Source organism: Genypterus blacodes, unplaced genomic scaffold (assembly GCF_046128005.1).
Source record: "Genypterus blacodes isolate CSIRO-AG114 ecotype Tasmania unplaced genomic scaffold, CSIRO-AGI_Gbla_v1 ptg000076l_1, whole genome shotgun sequence".
Taxonomy (NCBI): domain Eukaryota; kingdom Metazoa; phylum Chordata; class Actinopteri; order Ophidiiformes; family Ophidiidae; genus Genypterus; species Genypterus blacodes.
This window is the reverse complement of record NW_027466885.1, coordinates 913,598-940,636: the sequence shown is the minus strand read 5'-3', so window position 1 is coordinate 940,636 and position 27,039 is coordinate 913,598. Positions and strand designations below refer to the sequence as shown.

Genomic DNA, 27,039 nt, shown 5'->3' with positions numbered 1-27,039 from the left:
AAAATCATTGTTTGGAGTGTATTCGGTTTATATAGCAAGTGTAATGTGATCTATAATGAGCGTCGTCGTATTTATCCACCCCGTGAGCTCACGCAAATGGTTTGGTCCAAAATGGCCGGAGAGAAACAGTTATGAAGATCGACGAGTTACCCAGATATTTGGGAAAAAACAGGTCCTCCGTAGTTTGAAGGCGCATCCCCACCAGACAGGGAGTCAAGGTGAGACCTGTTTCAAATTAATTGAAAATTTCAACGCCGTCCGCTGCTTCTACACTACGAATACGAGGCCAAACAAGACTCGTCTCAATGTTATCATCGTAGCTTTTTCCTTCTGGAGGAAAGCTATCTGGCTTTATTCAATGTACAGTTTGTAAATAAACTTCTAACTCAAATAACAGCCTTCCTGAAGTGCAGATATAATATGCAAGTCCACGCACAGCAAAAAGCGGACTCTAAAATATGACTTAACTCTTGTAAATAAATGCAGAGTTATCGCAGTGCAGGCCTGTGGCTAAACCTGCAGCTGTACATTACAGAAATACGTCATCAGACAGCAGGATTCCCTGCAGTGAGCTCATTACACACACACACACGCACACACCCACACACACACACGCACACGGTTAGATATGTGTGGCACTTGTTGTATTGGCAACGGCGCTGTAGACACACTTCCTCGTCTTCTAACCGTGAATGAATGTTAATATTGCTTGATACTGTGTGTACCTGTGCAACTGTATGGATCTGATCAGTGGATCAATCACCTCATGATCCAACAGTTGTCAATAATAACCTTAATACACATGTTTTGTGTGTGGCAGTGTTACATTTAAAGATAACGTGTTTATTAACATAGCTGCAACTTCTCCTGAATCATTGCGAGGCCGATTGGAGTTTTTGTGTCATTTGTCAACTTCTTGTAAACATGTAGCTCTTGAGGCATAATCACACTTTCCCCATCTCCCTTTGCCACCTTCCTGCACAAAATGAGTCACCTCAGCAGTACCGATGAGCACTCCATGATGCTATTGTTACCTAGGAGAGCCACCTGGTCAGCTGTTTTCAGATGGCTTGGAGTATTAGGAGTATTGCTGTGGTCAGTGAACCCACCACATTACATTACGATCATTTGGCAGACGCTTTTATCCAAAGCGACTTACATTACAGTTACCACCCTTCGCAGAGGGGGGAGCAATTGAGGGTTCGGCACCTCGGCAGGGGCTAGAACCGGCAACCCTCCGGTTCCCAAGCGGAAGCACTACCCACTGAGCCACTGCCTCCCACATGACTGGCACTATTGGTCGTCATGCCTGAAATGTTTGAGGATTTACAAGACTATGACCTAGTCTGAAATGTAGTGTGTATACAGTCCCCAGTGGACTTTTTTTCTGCAAAAATAGAAAATGGAGGTTGTTGTGTTTACGTTTTAAATACACTTTATATTCACTTGTGTTTTAGTAGTCACATGGGATATTGATATCCAGGGAACATTGACCAGAACCTGTACCGTTAACTTAAGGAACTAATTCACATTAAAAGGATATATAGCAACTCTGCTTTAAATCTATTTTCTGAGCAGATCTTCTGGAGCAGTTGAGGTTGTCTTGCATTTAAGTCACATTGCAAGTCCTGTTTGAAGGAGGTTGATAATTCTTTGGCTTTGATGCCCCCACGTTGAGTCAAGGTATAGGTAGCTGTGGACCAGTTGTTGGACCCTGGAACTAGTTTGAATATATTCCTCCTAGCTCCTAATAACTAGCCAGCACACTGATGACCTTTAAAATTAAGATATTAACATTATTAGGCCTTGTAAGGACAGAATCTCTAGAGCTGATGATAAATAGCATTCACAGAAACACTCAAAACACACCAACTTTTCTACCATCCCTCACATTGTCACAGTGTTTCTGATCGTCACACTGCAACTCTGTTCTGTTCTTCATCATGCTTACTACACAAAAACATCTGTCGGCTTCATAATATTCCGCTTGTCTTAAAAAGTCTGGCTACAGTACAGATGGTAAATTGGACTTATGACTAATTAAATTTTCTCTCTTAAATGACCTGTTTACTTTGCAGCTCACAGTTGGAAATGTCTTACACGTTTGGCTTCACAGAATACACAATTATGAAAAGCGTGATATCACATTTACCATCAGAATATGAATAATGCTCTGGCATGTAAAGCTGGCATGTCGTGTAAACACTTGCAATTTGAAAGACGGGAGCGTTTACTTTGGCCGGTGAGCAGTTCCAGTGTGGTTTCACATGTGGGTGAACGAGGAGGGTGGGAGCAGGCAGGGGAAACTTAGATGCTTGTCTAACATTTCCTTTCAATCATAACTAAGATCATGTTACCATAACACACGCACGCCAGATTTATTCTACTCTGCAGCCACTTATGACCAAGGCTTTGATGTAAGAAAATAGTAGGTAATTGCGAAGATTTGAGTGGTTTAGCTCTTACTGACATGGGATATGATAATGCTGGAAATGACGCATTAACTGTTTGGTTTTTTTTTTGCTTGACACGCTGTCTTCCATAGGGTACCCATTGTGTTTTTCTGAATGTAATGTAGGCCATAGCACAAGTATTTCAATACTGAATGAAATTGGACACAAAAAATGTTATTAGGTGTCCTAAGAGATACTTGGAGAGACTGAATGTTAAGCAGCATATATCCTCTTTGTTAAGTGCTACTGAAAGATGTCAAGAATGGACCTACGAAGAACAAGGAAAGTGCATCTCTAGTCTGAATTATGGATGGCGATGGTATTGTGGATGGAAAAGGATGTGGTTCAGTAATAGTCTGGTAACAACTCCTCTGGTAAATTGTTGGTCTGACTAGACCCTTGTTTCCAAGAAAATGTAATGAATATTACATCTGAAGCGCAATGACTTTTTTTTTTCTTTCGCAAGATTTGTAGGCTGCAGGGTGCGATGGCATCTATTCGGCTTTTCCTTTGAGCGTTTAGCATAGTTCCTGGCTATCCTCCATTTTTTTAGCAGAGCATTATGTTCACCACACGCCTGGTAAAAATGTGTCATTGTGTCAAATCATCATTGGGACGATGATGATTATACAGGGTGTAGCCCCATATGGTCTTTGCAAGGGACTGCTTTAGTCATTGTGCTCCAGAGTTAAATAAGAAGTTCTCCTTTTTTTTGTCTTCTCAAACTCCTCATTTCCTCTTTTCATTTATATGTAGAGGAAAGCTTTCGTTGTTACAAATCACTTCTTCACATGGATGATAAGGATGTTGAAATGGTGTTCCTCAAGTAAAGACATGTATACTTCAGGTAAAGACATGTATACTTCAAGTAAAGACATTAGTATACTTTCAAGGATTGTATTGCATGTTCGTTCAGGTTCTGTTCATATCATCTTTGAGTTGTACGAAGTCGGATTAATTTATTCATGTCTACCACCCTTAATCTGAGTTTAGCTCATGTGGGAAAATATCACACATTTTGGACCTTCACATGTTTATTCAGTCTGAGGCAGGCTTGTACATTTGAAACCCAAGCTCTCAACTCATCATTCTTCTGAGGCACCACCCACCTCGAGGGTTTTCCCCACCGTTCTACGAGTTAGGTGCCGTGCCTAAGTGCTTTTGCTTATTGTGTAGCCAAACAAATGAGGAAAAATAGGTGTTTTTTGACACGCACAAGCCGAAATGACAACAAAATGCGCAGCAGGGAAAAGACAGTTTGGGCTGTGATGGAGAGCACTTGTAAATCCAATTTCTAATCATTCTTGATATGGAAAGTTCTGAGCAGTTAGGAATAGGCATGGTTTTAAATATTAGTCGCTGTTGTAGACTGTGTGGGCTCGAAACACAAGAAGCCTAATTCTCTTTTCCAATAATTCACTGCATGTTTACAGTTGAGTAGGTGAACCTCATTTAAATATGCAAGGTCAGTGTATATGATGGAATGGTGGCATGAGGATATGCCAGAGACCACCAAATTTGAGCTTTTACAGCCAAAATCTTTTTCCGGGGGAGTTGTCATGCCCTCAGATCCTTCTAGCTGGCTCCCATTACCCACTGGCTGGCTTCTCCATATCCTCGTGGAAAACCCGATGTTTATTTGTTCTTTTCAAAATTATGTTTAAATGCGTAGTTTTCAGTTGTTTTAGTTAGTCGTCTCCCCACACACACACACACACACACACACACACACACACACACACACACACACACATACGCTCCCCACTACCCCAGCATGACTGCACCTAAAAAAAAGTGAGGGATTACCCTAACCTCTGTGGTGGGAGGTGGTACGAACATGAAAGACAGGAGAGAGGTGTTTACTTTCACCCTGGCATTTGGCTGCCTCCCAAATAAACTGTGCAACCCCCACCTGCTGCTCATTCCGCTCCTTGGTCCCACCCACTGTCTCGTGGTCTTGTCCCTCTGCGTATCGTTGTTACGAACACACCTTATCTGAATGTATCTTTCTTCCCTCCTTCTTCCTCTCTCTTTCAGTTCATCATCAGGGTAGCTCCCTCACCCTCCCAGCTTTTGGATCATGTGACCCTTTCATTACTCAGTAGTTCCCCCCTCTTATGTCAGGCGTAGTGGTGGAGCTGGCTTGCCTGCCTGTCTATCTGGACCTGTGGGCTTGTGCAGTTCAACCACAGACGCCCCTGGTCAATGGAGCTGCTCCAGTTATGGCCCAGGGTCTCTGGAAAATAATGCAAATGATTGCGCAACAGGAAGCTAGCTCAGCTGTAGTGCTGTGACTGCAGTTTCATTTTCTTTCTGAAGGATGACATGTCCTGCTGCCTGCTTTCATCTGGTTGTAGGAAAGCAACTCATCTATGCAGTATTTATAACACCCAACATTCCCTAGATGAAAAAAAAAATAGTGTTCTTCCACAAGCTTTGGGTCACCTTGTGATTTATGGACCTTGTTCTTATTGTGATGTAATATTTGTTATCTTGATGAGTAAAATGTCTTGCTAAACCCAAGTCACTCTTCCCAGAAAAGTGACTGATGCAGAAAGAAGGCCTTGCCACCCTATGGTTGGTGTCCCTCCCTGATATACTGTAAATGCGATGTACCAGTCTGATTCTGATACATACTGTGTCGAACTCCTAAACCTACTCAGGACTTGTGGGATCCTGGAGTTCTATCCTATCATCATTCCTTACTCCTCACTAATTTATTTAGATTTGACATATTGTTGTCCTGTGCATATCCTAGCACTAGAAAGGCCCACTCCATCTCAGCTCCTCCCTTCTAATTGAAAGCGAGGCAGTGTTGTGGGCTTGTATGTTGCTCCTGTCTGTGTTCGTTTTACAGTAATGAGACATATGTGGTTGGAAATCAGAGTTGTTTGTTGAGGGAGAACGATCTCCTTAGCCTTGATGGCTTCTAGGTCTGTCACAGACAAAGCAGTAGCGCTAACTGCTTGTTTACTTATGTTTGTAGGCGTTTGTTTTGGTGCCGATTTTAAATTACATTTATTTCATTTCAAAGCACAATGATTTGAAGCTACGCAAGACAAGTGTAAGGCTTTGTAAGGACAAGGCAGGACATTTGTGTACTGAGATGCTTGAGGCTACATTCCCTACACCTCATAGTTTATTTTTCTGCATATATAGACGGGACACATGCATCTGCATCCCAAAGCACTTAAATAGTTCCCATGTTTGGCTCACATACATCTTTTCCTTGCCTTAGCCTGTAATCAAATGTGTGGTTCGTTTGCTTTGTTCCCACTCAGGAATAATATTTACCAGCGGTTCGAATCTGTTTTGTGATTGGTCAGAATTAACTGGGACATTAACCCCTTACCTGAGTAAAGTTCAGAGAATATCACAACAAAAATCGAAAATGGAGCTTTTGTAGCATGTGCCCAATTGCCTCGCTCGCTATCGCCACGTCACCTTTTTTCCAACGTGTGAATATTTTCTCGCCAACTGTGTTGCTTCAATGCAAACTAAATAAATAAACAAAACAATACGTTGAAACTGACAAATGTAATTGGCATCCACCATTCATTATTTCACAGAACTGTCACTTTGCTTTTGGCTTTTAATTTCAGATGTTATTTTGAGTAATAAAACTCAAAATATTTAAATGGTCTGGACACAATTATTGATAGCCCCTAAAAGGGATGATACTGCTGTTGGAGTGATATTTCGACCATGAGCATCCAGAATACACACTAATAAATGTATTATTATTTTCTTTAATTTGTATCACAGGTATCTTCAATCTTTTAATCAGTCATTCAGTCAACAGAAATGGACAAAAGTTATTTCTATGCTGTTTGTTATCATTTTGTGTACTACTCTAAAGGTGGACAAGCAAGCAACCTAGTTTTGTTCATGTTTTGCGCTGTTTGTGCTCGACTGTTGCTGGTTGTATTTAGGTTTAAATATGTAGTCTGCCGTAATCTGATTCGTGATAAAGTCTAGTGAGGTGATTTTGCAGGAACAGTTATGAGCAGATGAAAAGCATTATTCTTTGTCTTCCCAGATAGAATTCACTCTATCTACAGCTACGGACGGGCCATTTTTACCAACAGTTGCTTTCTTTGATTAGCTAAATGCTCCATCGATCCACCAGGTTGAGGCGCTGTGAGCAGGGGAGCCATATTTATCACAAAGTGAGAGGAGCATACAGGATGTTGTACTGACTGTCCCTCTTCTATTGGAAAACGATAAACATAAATCTGTGTTATGCGTTGCTGTGATATAAGTCTGCAGGGGTTGGGGAATTAGAATTAGAGAGCCAGAGCTCTGCAGGGTTTGCTGACATTTGAGGAAAAAAGCACCACCTTCAGCAAAGGCAGACTTGCAGATCAGTTTCACAAGTGCAGAATCGGCGCTGTAAAATGAGAGAGATGTTGTGAGAGGTTTTGGTGGCCCCCCCCTCTCTCAGTCTGGATAGGACGAGGCTTCTCCCCTGTGAATCACAACTAATCAACAAAAATATTGAGATCAGTATCTCCGCTTAGAAAATGAGTCTAGATTGTCTATAGTTGAAATTCGCTACCAAAATGAAAACCCTTCCATTCATGAAAAGATGAAGGGCTAAAACGAAACCCCTTCCTCTCTATCGTCCAAATATGTTGAAAAGAGAAAGCCATGCGTTGAAGTCCTCTTGGCTCCTTTAGAGGCACTGTTTACGATGTATTCACTATAGATCTTTCAGCTTGAGTGAATTTATTTTAATAAATAATGTTACTCCAAGGACACGCTGCTGCTGCTAAGCCATGCTGACTGTAAGCTACACCATACTGTTATCTCATTCCTCTTGTGGCGAATGATACATTAACAAACCGTTTCCAAACAGTGCACAGAGCATATCTACAGTTTTATCATCACTGCACACTGTCAAAATAACTTCTCTTTATGATGAATGTATTTTACAGTTTTATTGTAGTGCTGCAACCTCGGGAATACAGGCTGTTGTGTGTGTAACCTTAACATTGGGTCTCAACAGGGTATGTTGTATGTTTGGCACACAGCTGATGAGATTTATGGATCTAGTGGTCTCTTTCAAGTATGCAATTGTTTTAGGTTATGCTCTCATCTACTTAAACTCCTTAATCGTTCTTTCCCTTCCCTGAACTGCTTCTTGACGTAAGATTTTTCATGCGACCCATGCATTTGACCCGGTAATGTATGGGTGTTACATTCGTTTGAACGTTTTGCGCATTAGAGCTTGTTTGCTGCTTGAGTAGAGAACGGATCGTCGTAAGTGTTTGTATACTTTTTTCGGGCTGGTGTGTGATGAGAGCAAGCATTCATGGCCTTAGTGAATAAAGAAATGAATGAGTTATCTTTATTTACATTCCACTTTTTACAGGCAACGTGACATGTCTTAATAAACCTTGCAGTAATGGTGTTAATACATAATAAAAGTTGCATATAAGATGCTAAGTATTTTGTGGTAAGCGGTTATTAGGCCTGAAGAATTTTACTTGAGGCAGTAGCTCAGTGGGTAGAGCTTCCGCTTGGGAACTGGAGGGTCGCCGGTTCGAGTCCGGTTCGAGTCCCTGCCAAGGTGCCCCTGAGCAAGGCACCGAACCCTCAATTGCTCCCCCCTCTGCGTAGGGTGGTAATGTAATGTAAGTCGCTTTGGATAAAAGCGTCTGCCAAATGCTCGTAATGTAATGTAATGTAATGTACTGTTGGAGCAAAAAGATGCCAATTCCTTAGCAGCTGTGTCTCACTATCAGACGGTGCTGTGTTATTAAGTGTATAATGTAGCAGCTCAGCTATCCGACAGATGTTAGTACTGTTGCTGCGTCACCATCAGGTGGTTACAATGCCAAAAATTTAGCAAAAATATAACAACACAATGAACTTGAGGAAACGCTTTGGGAAATGAATGAATGGAAAAATGACTGTGTGAAAAGGAACCCAACCAAATCAAATAGATTCAGTGTAACAAAGGTGTGAAAACAGCCTTAGACAAGGGAAGTAGGACAATTCTGTTGTTCCATGTAGACTACTCTAAACTTTACACTATCCTATACACTGTAAACTACTATACTATACTGTAAACTTCTTCCTGTTTGGTATTGCTGCTCCTGCGACCGACACATTTCTGACCTATTAAGGTAACGGCTCTCCAACAGCTTTTCTTCTGAGGTGTTCCAAGTGTATTTTAAACTTTTTTTATTTATTCTCAGGCTATAATATCTAAAACTGACATCCCTGCTCAAAGGTTAGGTATGTCAAAGTTTATTTCAGATTATTATTATGCCCAGTTTAGTCAGATGACCTGGGCCTATTGCACTGGAGCTTACTGGTGATAAGTTTCCTTAGCTGTCTTGTGCAATTTGTGCTGAGCTCATTGCAATGCCAGAACATTTCCACTTAGTGTATGTTGCAGACACCCTGGTTCCTGTCAATGATGGGGGAATCTCCCCTCTGAAGCAGTTATAGAGGTGTTCACTCTATGTTTGGGAGAGGTGAAGCTGGTTATCCACAGTTCCTTTTAAAGGTTCTGATCTAAATGGTGTTTTGTTGTTTTGTTAACCTAGAATTACCACAGATTCTTTTACATTTAAGTAGGTATAAGTCATACAACCCAAATCACTTCCTCTTCTCTTTCCTCTTAGGCAGGAAGGGGTTACTCTCCATGTTTCCTGTCTAATTCCCAGAGCTCTGTCTATGTTCTCATTGCGTTCTTGATGTTAAACATTCCCAGGCTCCCCTAACCTTCTAGCTTGCCTTCGCTGTCCAAAAGCTGTCCCAGGTGAATGAGTGGGCGAAAAACTCACGTTTTGTAAGGATAAAATCTCCACTTCTTTTTTTCTCACAGGGTTGGAAGTTTAGGGGGATGAAGGGTGGGGAATGTGTTGGGAAAGCATTTTTTCCTGTGCATTCCGTTTAGCTAGTGTAAGGCTATGGGAAAGAACGTTTTTCCCAGCCAAGTTGAATTTGAAGCAGTCAGGTATGAAATCAGGCTGTACACAGGGGTGATGGTCTAAGAGGAAACGGGGTGCAGCAGTACCCCTAAGTCATGTCAGCGTCATTTCTTTCTGGCGTCGTTCAGTTTGGCGTCATTTCTTGCCATGGGTTCGTTCCTCCTCTCCTGAGACACCTGATGGACAGCTGACTTCTGTTGCTATCTGTGGCTCGTTCACATCATCACACATCAAACAAACCTGATCTAGTTGAAGCTAACTTGCCTGTGCGGAAGCTGTGGTATGGATATAACCCAGGGACGGAGCAGGGGGCAATGTGGCCTATATTTAGCTCAGTGATGCTCAGGCTAATTGCCCTCCTAGGCCTAATCATTTCCAGGCTCGGCTGCTCACAAACGACTGGAGGGAAGGCCAAACACCCACTAGCCTCGTGTTAAAGAGATGTCCATGTCAATGGGGCTCTCAAAGAACCTTAAGACAAGACCAATTGTATGTTATTAGACAATGTTAAAATTGTGGCATTCAATAGTGCTCTCTGTTTTTGTCCAGTATATTAAATTGAATGCTGATTTCCTGCAACTGTATTAGTAACAAGAAAGTGTTTACTACATGTCATCCTCTCATGGCAACATTGCCCAGTTCTCCTCAGGTCATCCTTATTATTGCTTGAGCGATCCCCATATGAATGATGAAGGTTTAACGTGCCAGCAGCTTATCTCAGGACTGTTCACATAAAGAACTATGGCCTCATTTATAAAACTTTGCATAGAAACCAGACTAAAACAATACAGACGCGGGACATGGAGAAATTGCATATGCTGATAAGAGCTAAAAAAACTACTTATTACGCTGCAGAAATACATTAATGGGAGTTTGGTAGGTAGTTATTGAAATGTCATGGTAAAGTTTTGGAATGAGCAAGTAAATGCAGTCTTTATTTGAACCTAATCCAAGTTATTATGGGATGTTCTTTCAAAAGGTGAGGGTTGAGTTGGAGAAGGAGTGAGAAAAATTTCGAAAAAATAACAATATACTGTTTGGATTTGTTTAAATATTTATGTATGTTTATATCCTCTTATTTCCCAGCTCCGCTCCGTGCTGCTTCTGAAAATTAGCACAACCGATGAGTTTGCGCTCTCAGTAATCAATTTGTCACACTAAAGCTGGGTTTATAGACATGCAAAGGCACTCGTAAAACTTAAAACTTGTCATGGACGTTCACAGCGAATGATGTTATTGGGAAAACAGAGGTTGCCGAGGATACGGATATCCACTGCCATGAACACTTCCCCAAATCTCAATGTGTGGTATCGTCCAGCATGCCAAAACTAATCTAATTGGTTTGTTGAAACCAGAAAAGAAAGCGCACACAAGACAAAGAAAAACGAGCAGAAGCAGATAGTGTCTCAGATGAAAATACAAATATTTTCTGTGGCAAAAAATGTCTCTATTACAGCGGTAAAATGTGTACAGGAAAAACACGAGGAGTAGGAGTGTACCCATACATTAAATGATCGTAATGTAATGTACCCTGAACGAGTGGGATCTTAAATGTCTGCACCTTTATAACCCACACAAATGTTAATCAAGTTGTGTTACCAAATAGGTAGATGTTCTTCTACCTTACTTGGACTTTCTTTGCCTAAACTTATTGCATAATCGGTGACTATCACTCCCACTTCATACACAAGTGTGTGATGAGATGTGTAGACCTTCCTTTGTTTCTTTGCGAATGGATTCGTTAGTATACAGACAAGTGTTAATTATGAATTCACTGCTTTGACAATTTGGTATTGTAGCAGATCTTCGGGGGTATAGAAACTCCTCTTCCTCGAACTCTGTATTGTTTCCAGTCACGTTTCCAGAATGTACAAAAAGTGTTTCACACCTATTTTCGAGAACAACTTCTATGGTTTCTTTACATTGTGGTTTACTAGATGTGACACCCCCACTCCATTGCCCGCACAAATGTTTGCACGAGTATAAAAGAGACCACACAATGAAATCATCTCAGCATGACACCTGTACACATTTGCCATATGTGCAAACAGAAGTGCAACAGTACGTTAATTTCCTCCAAACAAGATTTCCTGTGGCAGTTGAGCCCCGGCCATGTCATTTTTTTTAATCAGCTAATTAAATAAATGGCTTTGTGTGGAGAGTCAGCGGAATTTAATGTCAAAATATTGATGTTGAATAGTTACTGGATTTCTGGGCATTTGTCATTGGGGGGAAAAGATGGTGGGTGATGGAAGTTGTGCTCTGGGATAAGGAGGTGTGCTGGTCCTAGGGCTCCTTTAATGATATTAGTAGAGATCTGCTTATGTATGAGGCTGTAAGTTATTCATGCTCAGCACTGGCTATCCATCACAGCTGAAGCAAATAGGCCAAGTTCGCTTTAGCTTGTTCTAGTCAAATAGCAAGTAATGCTGCCACCAGAATATCTGAAAACCAACTGCTATGCTCATCCACTACTTCAATCAATTTAATATCAAGTAATTTGGTCATATGCACGTGTAAAATGTTTGATCATCCACTTCTCTTTAAGATTCTCATTTTTACTTCTGTTCCTTCCTGTACCTCTGTTCAAGTGGCTTTGATATTGATATTAAGGTAATGGAATCATTGTTGTTTTTGATGCTTAATGTTACCCTTAATACCAAAATGGCATGAAGAACTGAATTTGAAACCATGAAATACAGCCATGGATTTGGAAAGGACACACACACAATATCCTAGCTCCTGCCGGTGATTGGGCAGGCCCGTGGCATGTCTGGCAGTGTGTGGGCTCTCTGGGTTGCTCTGATAGCATTTGTTCCTTTGAGCCCTGAACGTGCTGCGGATGATGACACCTTCATTGTCCAGAGTGTGATCGCAGGCCAACATGAAACAAGCCAAGTTTCAGTTGCCAAGACCTGGACAGAATAAAGATACAGCTGTGGCCGATTGGTTGTAACATGGATTTGATAACTGATGGCCCAGTAAGATAAGATCAAATAGAACTTGATTTATCCAGAGGGAGATTGCTGCTCTGTACTTGCTTCTCTTATATTTGTTGTCATTCACTGATGCTTGGCTGCACCCTCGAAGATTGAATCAACCGTTTTTGTCTCCATTGATCTGCGTCAACATGCTTCTCTCCTGTTCTTTTTGCATTCCAATCCCAAAAAAAGTCTTTCTTGCACACCCGCCCCCTTGTTCTTCACCACATCCACAGGGCCAGATATTTATCGCTTTTCAGCCAGTCCTTGAGGGTCTCAGTGGGATCAATTTAAAAGGGAAACACTTGTCTCTCCTCCTCTCCTTGGCCCTTTTGCCTGATTTGGTCTGTTTGCCAGGAACTTACAGGTTTTTGATCCCTCCCCACCCCCTCCTCTTTCTCCTCATCTGCTGCAAGTTGTAAGTTTTTGTGGAAGCTTGGCTCTAAAAAAACAATGTTTCTGTTCCACTTTCTCTGTACCTATGAGAACGAATTAGTGAAGGATTAGTCAACCCATCGGGTGATAGTACATTATACAGTGATTGACTTCTCTTTGAAGATGAAGAGCGATGCCTCTCTTAAGGTGGAGGTACAGCCAAAGTGGGCTGTTGGTTCTTGGGCAGCTCGCTTGAACAACTAGTGAGAAGATGCTGGGAGCTGCGATGCTTAATTCACACATACTCACTGTTACAAAGAAGAGAGTTATGAGGCAGTGCCGAGAGAATTCTTATGCATCCGTTGTTATGCTGGGCTGTGTTAAAGTCATGTTTTTGTCTGACTGTTTTAGTGAGGAGTTTTCATTTTAGTTTCAGATACAGCACTCTTATAGACAATGGCTGTACCTGAGTCAAATGTGCTGATGAAGGTTTGATGTAAAGTAAACAGTGTGTTTGGAAGGGAGCCAGCAACATTAACCCATGCTCCTCCCGTGTCTCCATTCAGGTCACTGAAGGTCAAACAAGGGTTGTTCTTGCCCTGGTTCACTGACCCCTCTACCCTCCCTTGGGAAACATTTCTCATCATCTTAGGTCACACCAGGCCAGAGGATCTGGTGTATTTTCACAACTTGTGAAAGAACATTAGAGAAGAACTTTACTTAGCACTGAAATTGCATTGCACATCACACACACCATCTCAATGTTAAAATATGGAGCAGCAGTCTGTTTCTTTTGAGTAGTGTGAAGGGCTTTAGATGTTTGGGATCTACTCTAGAAATGGTTATCGTTAGTCACCAAACCATTGAGTCAGATATTTCCCAGTGCTTGCTGCAAAAGTAAAGTCTGTCTTACAGCCTTGAAGGAACAAACTAATTCTCTCTGCCAACTGTGCCTTAGAGCTGTTGTAATTTCTGTGTATAAAACCACAAACAGTATGTCACCACTACCCTGAAGCAACCAAGAGAATGAGGCTTACACAGTCCCAGCAGGACGTGGAAGCAGGCATGGCAGCTGTAATATTCAGATTGGCATTTGGTATGTCATTATGAATGCATTATATGTCCATCAGGCCAGGGCGCACATTCGTCCTCCAGTACAGACAAACACACACACACACACACACACACTTGCGTACAAACACAAACAGAGCTCTGAGCACCTGCTCTTTATCACATCCGCTCTTTCAGGCCTGTATAAACATTTCTCTTGTTTGAAGTGGAAAGCCTTAATCACAAGCGTAATCATTGACATTGCTAGATTTGTCCCTGGCCTTAGAACGGAGAGGCGGAGGTGTAGCAGTTTGGCCAATAGAGATTTTGCGGGTAATTCATGAAAAATCAAACACAACACTGTAGTAAACAGGGCTCGATATTGAGACTGATCTCCCAACTGGATTCACTCAGATCAGTCAATGAATCAGAATCAGCCAATTTATCAGAATCATCCAATTGAGAATCAGGAATTATTGAAGGGCGGTGTTTCTTGGACACATAAGCTGTAGTGGCTGCTGCTTCCTCTCCTTTACCCCTCCCCCACTGCCACGCTCACACCCTTCCCACTCCTGAGGTCCTCTAACAAGGTTGTGGGAAGAGGATAAGGCGTGTTAAATGAATAATTTACACAGAAGGGTGCTCCTTATTTATTTAATACGGCTGGATGTGAGTGAGTGGGCAGCCGTGTCCCCAACTACCTAGACACTGTTGGCTAAGCGAGCGCTCGCTCAGGTTTAATGGAGGGCTAAGTGACAAGCATTTAGAGAGAGCAAGGAGGAGTGTGCGAGAGCGAAGAGTGGAGTTAGTGCGTTATGTGTGTGTCGCTGTCTGCACTTGTATAACAGGACATGCATTAGTGTGAATCGTCTGAATGTAGCGCTGACTGTACTTTGTCATCCCATGTAACCCTTCATACTTTCACAAATACAGATCAAACCCATCAGAATGTTAATAGAAATGTATGAAAGAAATTCATTTGTATTCTTTTTGAACTCCTCATCCCCACCAAAGGTCTCTGTTTACCTAGTATTAGTAGCATTAGCTGTTTTTTCAGCATTTATACGGTCAAAGCCTTGAGATAAACCAACCAGGAACACACATCTGAGCATTGCTTTGATACCACAAGTTCATAACTGTCATAACCGTCTCTGGCAGCAGTTTTGACACACTAATATTGCAAACAAAGCTATCTTCCATACACACACACACATACACACAAACATTCAGCAATTTCAATTTTCCAGGTCACCTAATCTGTATGTGTTTGGACTGTGGGAGCCTTCTGTGTTCCGGTGTCCTCTCCCCCACCCTGGAAGACAGTTTCACCATTTAGGAAGCAAAATGTGTCCAGCTGAAATTGCTAGACGAATATCATGTCCCACAACTAAGGGCTAGTGTAGATGTTGTCTAAGTCTACAGCTCTAGATGCCAAATGTAAAAAAGAACATGTTTTCTTTGGTATCTTTCTTTTGAGCCTGCCTTTGACAGCACATTCTCTGATTTCCTTACAGACAGGTTGTGGAGAGCGGAGGACAGGACCACACCACACAGAAAAAGGAGGAGCCACCACCCAGACAGGAGTTACAGAACCATCCAATCGGTAAATGCTTGAATTTGGCTTGAGCCTCAGTTGTCATCATGTATTATATTTGGTGTGATGGTGGAAGAATCTGTCTGGGGGTTGTCCCTATATCAAATAATTCTTAAGAGGTCTGCTACGAGTGTCTCCACAATGGCTCTCAATACTCTAGTTCTCCAATACTAGCACCCGTCTCTCTGCCCTGTGTGTGCCGAGTGAATGTAAACGTACTAAGGGACTACCAGCAAAATGACTGATTGCTTAGAGAGAAACTGATCAAGCACAATGGAAGTGCTGCTTGTTCCTTTCATCTTCGTATCATGAGCATTAAATGCTGATCTTCATCATTGTCACCATCGTATTAACCTTGCCCTACTCTTCTTCCTCATGTTGTCAGCCCTACTACAGGAGCAATACACAGCCCACCGTTCCTCTCTGTGCGTGTGTGTGTCCCAGGAGAACGAAATCCCACCGCTCACATTGACCTCATTATAAAAATAGCTCATCTATCCAGCCATCACATTCTCTCCTTTTCCCCTTCTTCCCCTTCTGTCATTCTCTCGCTCTCTCTCTTTGTCTCTCCATCTCTCTGTCTCTGTCCCTTTGTGTGTTTGCACTGGACTCGATGTGAGATTAAAAGCTTATGCAAGTCCTTCTAATAGCAGTGGTTTCACAGCACCTGTCATTACCAGTCTAACCCTAATCTCCCATCTCATGTGTTTTTGAAGCATTTACCGATAAACGTCACACTGACACTTGTTTACCTATTGTTTTAACGTTATCTCTCGGGATGAATCGGTAAGTGTACAAGCCACGTTGCTTTGCGCCTCGTGCCGTCGGAGTAAAGTCTTCCCCATTAGCAGGGACAGAGCTTACATCTGGTTAATTTAACAGCAGCATGTGCGAGGGTAACCACAGCCAATCACAGTGCATGACAGCCTTTCATCCTGCATACAATTTCTTATGCGTTTAACGCCCAACAAATGCAAGTTAGCATCTTCCTTACTTCTGGAGCACCCATTCAAGATCTCTCATTGCCTGGATCATTAGCGTTGGACTGGAAACACAAGGGTTTGCTTAGTTTCATACGACAGAACCGTTTCCACAACTAAACCGGCCTTTGTGCCTTTGTCCAGAGGCTTTAGCCATTCATTGCTTTTGCCAATTTCTATGTAATTGTGTCTATTACTCCACACATCACTGTCATCTCTCTGCAGTGACATCTAATAGTGCTCATTCCACACAAACACACATCCCCCCACTTTTTCGCTCGTGTTTGACCTATCCAGAAAGGTCCAAATGTCACAGCAGAGGGAAAAGGTCAGGTAAAGGTTCAGTGTAAAGCAACGTCTGGATGGCTAATGCAGGGCTGGCTGCTCAAGGGGCCGTATGTTAATGCTCAAGGCTCCGAACACACTCTGACACACTGCTGTCACCTCCATTTCAGTTTGACGCCTTTCAGCTCCGCACGTTCATATGCTCTTTTGACTCATCTACGAGCAAAGATGAAGACATTCCAATTTCGAATGATGCAGGCTTTTGTGGACATCAGGTCAAAGGTCACTGGCTGTCAGTAGTTTACAGCATTCTGCCTTCAACTAGGCAGGCTTTTATTGATGGTCCAGGCTCTACACTGACCACTACCATGAAATTCTTATGCCATAAAACGGGCTGGTAAAATAGTCAATACTAGGATCACCAGCACCAATTTGTTTCGTATTTGTTTAGGGTTCTTTTAAAAGTCTTGAGCTTTACATCACATCCTTCTTCTATATGTGTTCTATTTTTTTATCTTCAATGTAAGAGCTATTTTGAGAGCTGTATAGAAAGCATTTTCAGTCGATCAATTTGGGTGATATCATAAAACTACTCAGCCCCACGTTTTGATACCTGCAGACATACGATACAAATTATGATTTTTCTCCAATTTCTAAGCTGTTTAAGAAAAAAATCGAAATTACACACACACACACACACACACACACACACACACAATGCCAGAAACACAGGTTTTCCTGTCATTAGCAGTTGGATATTGATTAATCTACATTCCCATGCAGGGCAGAATAGCAGGGTTCTAATTGGAATGGATTTCTCCCTGACATTGATTTGCTTTAGGTGACAGTGGATGACAAAGACAGTGTGTGTGCGTGTGTTCCATGAATATCATACGGTCTCTTAAAAAACAATGTTTGTTGTAGAAGGATGACCGTATCCATTTGAATCCTATTTTTTTATGTATGTGTGTGCGTATCTCACTCAGTGTCTAGATGAAATGAGGACTTGATTGACAAACGCTGATCAGAGTGCTCAGGTTAGCGATAGAGGAAAGATGAGACTCCTAGCTTTATTAAGGATTGGAAAGGTGTAATGATTTAATTTCCTCTTGCACTCCAAATTCATGAAATTAGTTTTCGTTGTGTTTTCATAATGGATTTTGATTTTATTGTAGGTTTTTTTTTTTGAGGAGGGAGAGATTTTTCACTCTCTTTATCTCTCAGATTGGGAGGGAGGAGTTTGGGGGAATAATGGCCGCTGGACATCATTTCTCACAGCCAGCTGGCCCCGACCCCCTGTGATCTGCCCTCCTATCTAGCCCAGATCCTGGCCTTTCATCTGGGCTAAAACCTGGGGGTGCTGGGCCTCTGCTGGGGTTTTAGCCCTTTCACACACACACACACACACACACACACACACTCACAGACGAGCACATCGCATGCCAGACCCCCTCCATCTTTAGACTCTATCTTTGAGTCCCAGATGAGAATTACTCTCACCTACAAGAGAGATAACAAACCCCACCCTGCTCTGCTGCCCTGCCTCCAAACCCTTCTCCTTCTTTCTGAATTAATCTGTGCTATTTTGTTACAAAGAAATGCTTTACTCTAAACAAACACTGTCCAGAGACTGTTTTTCCATAAACACAAACATTGCCTTGACATCAGGTGAAGGCCACAGTCTGCATAGACGGAGAACAAAGCACTGGGGTCTGCCATTTTAAAGTGATACTCACACACTCTGGACTCTCTATTTTACGTTCACTTTCTACGTTTGAAGCTAGCTGGCTTGCCTGTTGGATATTGGCCTGATGACCTCTACAAGTCAGCTGGGTTTTGAAATTGTGTGCGGATGTTTTATGTGTATGTGTGGCTTGTGCACTTCATTTGATACCAATTCATTCCATTCCAGGTGGATGCCTGGCCTGTCATTGCACTGGCCTCTTACTCAACTCTGACCTTTTTCTAGCATAAACAGCAGATGCTCACCTTTCACCCCTGGCTTTACCTGATAATCTGTCTCTGTGGATCCCTCCACCCTTTTTTTTCTCTTTCTCTCTCTCCATTCCTGTATTGCAGCCAACCAGTTTTCCATGAGCCCCAGCCCTGACCTTTAACCCCAGTCAGATTACAGTGGTTGAGTAGCATTTGTGACCTCCCCATGCATTTCTTCATAGTCCTATGACGTTATGGAGTTGAGACAAGCTGATTTAGATCACTTAGATTTAGAATTAGATTTAACCTATATATTAGAGTTAAGGGTCTGGTAGATTGGACCAGATGTTGATGTTTGAATTTCGTGTGTCATAAAAACGGATTAGATGCAAACTGCACCATGGCTACTATAGTTTGCATTTCTTTAGTGAAATGAGAAGAGGAAGCCCACAGTGATGGCGCTAGCACTACACACACAAACGCACGTACACTGACTCATACGGTGACATGCAACTTCCTAAATTTCCATGGATTGTTTTGCATACACCATCCTGGGTCTCTCAATGACAACTAAACTACAAACTGCACCTGTATTTCGTAGAGTTACTCAGGCAGGGATCTGGCTTCTTGTTGCAGTGACTAGGTTCTCAATTGTAGCCAACAAGTAAGAGGGTAAAATCAGATGTCTGGAAATACTATGATTTCCAAACCGAAGACAGACAAAGGGATGATTTACTAACTACAGAACCTTCCTGCAGAGAGTGTTTGCCCTGGCAGCCACTGTAGTGCGGTGCCCTCTCTCCTGTTCCTATACAGGGGCAAAAGTAGGGTCCGGTACTCTGTACCACGAAAAAATTTAGTGCCAGTACTCAGTACAAGGAAGAGGGGAGAGCCCGGCAGAGAGCTGCGTCAGCTCTGCCAACCCAGACCTGCAGCTCTTTAGAATCCATCACACAGAAACAGACAGCAGAGTAAAGCAGAAGACTGGGACGGAGACAACGCTGTAACCTCACTATGCTACGAGTCCTGCCGTTTTTTTTAATTCTGAAAACAAATTCGTAAAAATATTTGTACAACATAAATATTGCTAAAAACAAAATTTAAATACTGTATAAAATCTTTACTTTGTAATGACGTGCAGATAACTCTGCATGAAAGGGTTAATTTAATTTATTGTTCCCGTATTTTTTTTCACCACCAAATCACACACTTAAATGATGACATTTGCACTGGCAAGGACGAATACATAAATGAATAAATAAATGCCTCCACCAAAATTCCAAACATGTTTGTGGTTGGCTGACACATTAACAGCATATTTGTGATTGGTTTCATACCCTGTTTTATCGTCGACCATTAGAGCAAACTGACAACAAGAAATGTCGCAAGTCTCCTCGAAAGAAAAAAGAGGGGTTTAGAGAGAGATAAATTGTCAGGACAGGGTGAGATGTTTCCTGGTGGTTTTGTTCGAATTAAATGTGAAATCACTATGGATTCATGTATTATAGATGCTCCTTGCTTCATCACCAAGACAATGTCAAAGCAGGACATTTGTCTCTTTGTATATCAATTGTCTTCTCTTTGTATACAGCCTAAATGGGACATCCCGCAATACTGCTCATGCTATTCCTTACTGTAGTTTTCCAGGTGGGATGAGAGAACAGGATATGGCAAAGTGTGAAGTGAGTTGGTGTCAGTTGACATACAGTGCTGAATCGTCTGTGACTAAAGGATTATGACCAGCTGCTTCTACAGCTGTCGATATACTGATTTTCGCTTTATGTACTTTATATACTATAGAACTAATGCACAATGAAGCGAATCACCAAACGTGCATGTGTCCCATGTTTTTAATTCACTCTGTGTTCAGCCAAAGAACTGTCACAGTCGAACTGGTATCAACTGTCCACACAGAGAGGGAATTTCTCCAGCTTTATGGAGTAGTAATGCGGTCAGGGTACTGAATAAATAATCTCTTGTTACAGAAATACTTCCATTTTGTCTTTTGCCATTTCTCTTCTCTTCTCTCTTTCTTTGTCACTTTACAGTCTTACAATCATTTAGAACCTGAAAGTGTGCTCAAAATGAATCAGAGACTGGATTTAGTTTTCCTTTGAAAGATATTCCCTGGAAACCGGCCAATCACTACAAGTGAATGTACCTCTCCCCCGCGTAAACTGACTTGATCGACGTGTGTTTCATCCAATAGAAAAGCTTCTAAGCTTTCAAATGCAGGCCCCAACCGGCTGTTGTTTGGCAGCGTGAGGGGCCTGAGAAGAGATGATGTCACCACCGCAGCACTCTCACACACGGAGCAGACAGGTCTGAGACAGAGGCCTGCCTGAGAAGAAAATGCTGTGAATACTGAAAAATAAGTTACAAATGCAGGTCTTGTGATGTGCCTCTGTGCAAATGTGAATTAAAAGGCACATTTGTAGAGGTATGGCACACTTAAGGGTGCATAGGGATACTTAAAGAGAGAGAAAGAGTTCTATTCGTCATTTGAAAGGTTATTGATTTCAAAATGTCATGGTCTTTATTGAAATTTTCATTTGAATGAATACATTTTGTGATTCAAGATGTTAAATGTAATGGTACACCTGTATACTTAAATTCCGTAGCGTTTCTGTGATGAGTATATATAGAGTAATAAGCATAAAATCAAGCAAAAGACAGGTGAGATTGGCCAATTGCTTGCTTGAGGGTTTCCACCTCATCCTACCACTGCGATCTGTGTGTCGCTTCAAGCATACTGAGGCTATACACACACCGACTCAGAATGAAGAGTTGGACTGTTGCAAAGCATTTTCCTCTCATGGGCAACTGTTGTGAAAAGTGGTTGGCATAGTAAATCCAGGACTTTGTCAGGGACATCCTCAGTGCCTTCGGCCAGGCTGCAGTGCTGGTCAGTAAAGAGGGAGATGAAAGGGAAGTCCTCCATCTGGTAAAGATCCTGCCCTTGGGCAGGTTTCACGCTGGACTAGTTGATTCCTCCAGGAAGTGGGGGTGGTGGTGGTGGTGGGGTGGTGGTACAAGGAGCCTAGGGCCCTAGCATGAACCATGACTACACGCTGAGCCTATCAAAGGAGGCGCTCTGTCCTGAGCCTGGGGGAAATACACTCTTGTGTCTGTGTGTGTGGCCACATAGAGAGGAATAATGGGACAGCTTGTCACACACCACCACATACCTTTTATTTTTTTCCAGTGTACCTTTTATTCTGACATCTTTTCAAAAACACCTTTTGAAGTGAGTTTCTGTTGCATGTGTAGTAATGATCTTTCAGATTCCATCAGAAACAGAACGTTGTACATTTTCATAGACTGTTCAGATCATTACCAATCACATTATAACCATGCAACCACCCACAATTGTAACCCTATGTCTCTGTGTCTTCAGTAGATAGCCAGTGATTCCAGCCCTTCATGCCAGATGAAGAGCCTTCAGTTCCGGAGCATTGCACCCAAAGCCCCGGCCATGGTGCCTTCCCCTTCCCCTGCGGTCCTGTCCTGCCAGCCTCCCTCTGCCCTCCCTGATGCTACTACCGCTACAAGCCCCAAGTCTATCATTGTGCCCACCCAGAATTATGCACTTATGCAAATAGCAGGTCAGGATGGAACTTTCTCCTTGGTGGCACTGCCCCCTTCGCTCTCCTCTCAGACACCACAGCAACAACAGCAGCAAACCCAGCCAATTCAAAACAACCTCAAGTTGCCCATTCCCAGATACCAGCCAGTGCGGAGCAAGGGGGCCACAGACAAGGTTAAATCACTTCCACTGACCACTAGGATGAAAACACCCCCCAAGGTTGCTATGACCAGGTCAGTACTGGGTGCTGCCTCATCAGTGACAAAGAAGAAGCATCTGGACACCAAAGACATAAAGGAAAACCCGGTCCCCAAAGTTAAACATTCAGAACAGGTAGTTGTGATTGACCCAGCCTCTTCTGACATCTCTGTTACTGCTCTGCTCCCAGACAATGCCGTCCTTTATCCGGGCCCTCAGTTGGACCGAGCACCAGACGAACGACCTGCTACAGCAAGTCTTGTACAGAACCTTCACTACCCCCCTGCTATGACCAAAAGCTCCCCAGGCAAAGCGTCTGAGGAAGGTGGGAATACTACAATGAACCTGTGCCAGTCGAAGCCTGCAGCAGTTGGGTCACCAAGCAGCATCACTGTCTTGTCCCCAGCCATCTTCAGCAAAGCAGTCCAGATTATCCCCTCTCCACCAAAGGGTAAACTCCCCATCCTACCCTACTCAAAAGTAAAGAGCACTCTCATCCCAGCAGCCAAGCTCAGCACCCAGTCCCCAGAGAAAAAGGCTTTCTCTAGCCAGACAGGCCTCATCAGTCCCTTAGATCCCACATCCAAGACCCTTGAGACAACTGAAGCCAAGGGTCACAACCAGGTGCCAAACTCCCCTCTACATGCCCAGGCCAAGACCACACACTTGCCTGTGTTGGGAGTCCAGAAACCACCCGGCAAGAAGAGAGGGAGGAAGAGAAAAACAATGGAAGACATCTTAACATTTGAAGCAAGGAAGAAAAGGTCATTGTCTTTCTTCCGCAGAAGAGTCCCAGAGAAGCCACCAGCAGTTGTTCCAGGTTCCAAACAAAAGGAAGTTGATATTTCAAAGAAGTATCGCAGTATCCGGCCCAAGCCCATCTTGGTTATGGAGACAGTTCCCCAACTGGTTGGCTTGCCTGCTATTACTTCAGATGGCCAAGAACAGGACCTCCTTCTGGGACATCAGATCTCCAACACCACACCAAGTAAGAACCTGGACTGTCCTCAACCAGCTCCACTAACCATCCACCTTAGAGGTGCTCCCCATCAGAGAATGTTCGTGGGTAGCCGTCCTCTCCATCGTTGCCCAACCTGCAGCCGCTGCTTCCAGTTCAAGCACCACCTCCAGAGTCACATGAACAGCCACAACAACAATCGTCCCTACGTCTGTCCAGTCTGTCGCAAAGCGTACGCTCACTCAGGCAGCCTCAGCACCCACATGAAGCTCCACCACTCAGAGGTCCGCCCACGCAGGACGTTGTGCTGTGAGTTCTGTGAGAAGGCCTTTGGATATGTTGGAGTGTACTTTAGTCATCTGAGAGAGGTTCATAAGGTGGTCCTGACCGTGGAGCCCTCCATCAGTCATCACGAGGAAGACTTGCCTGTTGATGGGTGAGATTATTAGTCAAAATGATACTCTGGGTGATTTGTACAATATTTGCAGTTCATAAAGCATGTCTGTAATCCTTTGAACGGAATCTTGTGGATCCTTGTACTCTAAAAGCTAGTCTTCTCTACACTCTACAAGTTATAAATGTAGTTGAGTAATGTTTCCCTGTAACGGTTACTGATCTGTGTTTTTAATGTGAAGTAGCTCAGAGAATATAGGAAGGAGGATAGTTCCTAAAGAAAAACATTTGTATAGATTAACACATTTGGGGATCCATAAGATAATGTCAGTGAACTAGTTTGGATTTAAATGGTAATTGGACTGTACTTATAGAGAGCTTTTATCCAAAGCGCTTTACAATGACCTTACATACACTTCACATACACTGATGGCAGGGATATACCATGGTTCCAACCTTCACATCAGGAACAGTTAGGTTTTCAGTGTCTTCCTCAACAGTACTTCATCAGCAGTGGCCTGGAACAGAACCAGGAACCTTCCATGGTGATGGTGATGTGAAGTTGTACAATTGCAAACACAATTTCAATTTCATAAGATGAACCCCGCAGAAGAATTTTTTTTTTGATCGGCAATTGATTGGCAAACTTTGTTAATACTGTGCAGGTTAAAAGGTGTTTGCTGTGTTCTTCCTTTTCTTATATTGCCCCTGTTGTGTTTCTCATTACCAGTGCGAAATCACCAGAGCCATCAGATGAGCAGGATTGTGAAGACCCGGTGGAACTGCAGATTAAATGCGGCCGTTGTCAAGCTGTTACCCCCACTTTTGTTGACATGAAGATGCACTTGCTGTATGTTCACGGGGAAGAGGTCCAGGTTCGACTTGACAGTCATGTCCTGCGGGGGAGCCGGGAGGCTGAGAATGAGCTTGTCAAGCACGCAGCTCACTATTGGCGGCAGCTCAATGAGATGCGCAACTTGGTCAAGTGTGGTAGCTGCGATGAGGAGTTCTTCTCTTTTTCCAAGCTCAAGAGGCACATGGTGTCCAATCATCATAGAGATGGAGGGGAGAGGGAAGACAGTGGGACCCTCTCATCACCAGATGATGGTGGGGGCCTTGGGGCCCTTGCAGCAGGCTCAGCTTTTAATTGTGTGCTCTGCAGTGAGGTGTTGAACAGTAAGAAGGATGTGATGAAACACTGGCAGAGTCACCACCACTGTGAGCAGCCCACCCTGCTGTGGGACGCCCTGAGCTCCTACTCTGGCCACGGAAAGAGTGATGCAGACAGGGACCTGGACACTCCTGCTCCAAGCCCACACTAGCCAGCCTTGCCCTTAGATGGGCACTGAGCCTTTGCTGTGGCTCTTCCTCATACACAGTCAGTCCTAGCAATTAGCAGCACAGGGATGGAGACTTTCTCTTGTGTGTTTTAACACTCGATTCATTTTCCATCTTTATTCCTAAAGAGGAGAAAGAGCATAAATCATAAAAATGAATCTTTGTGTTACTATTCACAAGAAATATTCTCTCTAGGCCAGAGAACCCAATGTTATAAGATGTTATAAGATTATGTTGATCTTTTGATTGCACTGCTTAGTTTTTGAAATTCATTTTGTTTAAAGGTGTGTATTTAATTTCTTCTTCATATTAGATGATTTTCTACTGTTTATTTAAATGTCATTTAAGGATAATTTATAACCATGCAGATGCAGTAAATTTGTTTAAAGCACTGCTATATGTAAATCTCCTAACAAGGGCAAACTAGGTATGTCACACTGGAGGACCATTTCTATGGAGCTTCGAACCTTACAGGTTAAAGAGAAATTAATGACTGTACAATCCTTCTATGTAACATCACACAGAAATATAACAATCTTTGTCAGTTAACTCAACATGTTATGACAGTCATAGGGTCCTCTGTTATTTTGGGCCCTTGAAGGAACACTTTCAATAACCAGCACCTAAGTTACATCTTTGTGGCCTTCGGTAAAAAAGGTGTTCACGTGTTGCTTACCATCAGTGTGGTTCTCCAGAGGCCATTATCTATTACCACAACTTGTTGAATTCCAAAATGTATATTTAGTGATATGCCAAGGGTCTGTTCACAGAAGTGATTGTAGAAGTGAGTTTTGCGTTACAACTTTAACCACTGACAGAATACTGTGTGTTGATTTAGTAAGTACACAAAGGAAACGTTGAATTGCCTACCTATTGTTGCCAGCTCATGTACGCACCTGTGGTATTGTGTGCACCCACCTAAATTGTTGTCCAGAAAAATATGCTATTTTATATTCTAGAATTATACAGAGGTCTTTTATTATATGTTTATGCGTGTGGTCGGTCCTTAAAGAACCAGAACAGAGATATTTTTTATGTTTGCCTCTCGTAATTGGGGGGCGGGTCATGTTTCTTGGTCCTGAAGCCATTACTGTGTGGCAGGTAGCTCGGTTAACAATTGTCTGTGTATACATTTCATATGAAGATATAAAAAAAAACGTACAGGGTCAAGTGAATGTACCTGAATGTTTTGAGAAAAAAAATTACCAAAATACATATATATATATATATACGTGCATATACAGTACATACATATGCTAAATACATGATTCTATAGATATATAGAGTATATAGATATATCAAGAAAAAGGTTTATATATATTTACATAGAGTAACTAGTGAATCAGCTGCTTTGTTGTGTCACAGTGGAGGAGAAACATTAGATGAATATATCATTGCCAAAAACTGGCAACAAAAGCCATGCAGAGCTGTCCTTTGGTGTCTGACACAAAACGTAGGACTGTGAACCAAGGAGAAATCACTGATGCACACATGTCGCACTTCATGGGTAAAGTACAGGGCACCACAATTTACTGAAGACTATTTCTGAGCCTGTGTTCATCAGTGAGGCACTCCTAGGTTCGCAGCCCTATAACACAAACCAGGAATGACAGGAATAAGGGTCAGGCTCTTCTTTCTTCAGATTAAAAAATACATGACTGTCAGCACAAGTTGGAAAGTGAAAAACCCCACATTAGTTTACATAATGTGTTTGGCCCACTTAATATGTTGATTGTGTTTGAAAAAAAAACAACTGAAAGTGTTTGTCCTTGTGACTGTCCGTGTACCTGAAAAAGCAAATGATTTTGAGAATAAAGATATGCTTTGTTGAGGACACAAATCCTGAAGTGTTCCTTAATAGATGAGATGGGATTAGCTTAGCGGAAATGTTGATCTTTATTGAAAGAAACAGTTTTCTCTTCTACCTCTTGCACAGGTTGCTGAACCAACCACATACAGACTTACAACC

The 27,039-nt window shown here is 42.5% G+C and overlaps 1 protein-coding gene across 1 annotated transcript; it reads left to right on the top strand.

The window, feature by feature from the left end:
• Window positions 1-111: 111 nt before the first annotated feature.
• Window positions 112-26,705, top strand: znf438 (zinc finger protein 438). Its single transcript, XM_076158209.1, has 4 exons — window positions 112-218; window positions 15,318-15,406; window positions 21,995-23,775; window positions 24,463-26,705. The coding sequence occupies exons 3-4, from the start codon at window positions 22,028-22,030 to the stop codon at window positions 25,052-25,054; spliced, it is 2,340 nt and encodes a 779-aa protein (XP_076014324.1). The 5' UTR covers window positions 112-218; window positions 15,318-15,406; window positions 21,995-22,027; the 3' UTR covers window positions 25,055-26,705.
• Window positions 26,706-27,039: the final 334 nt, after the last annotated feature.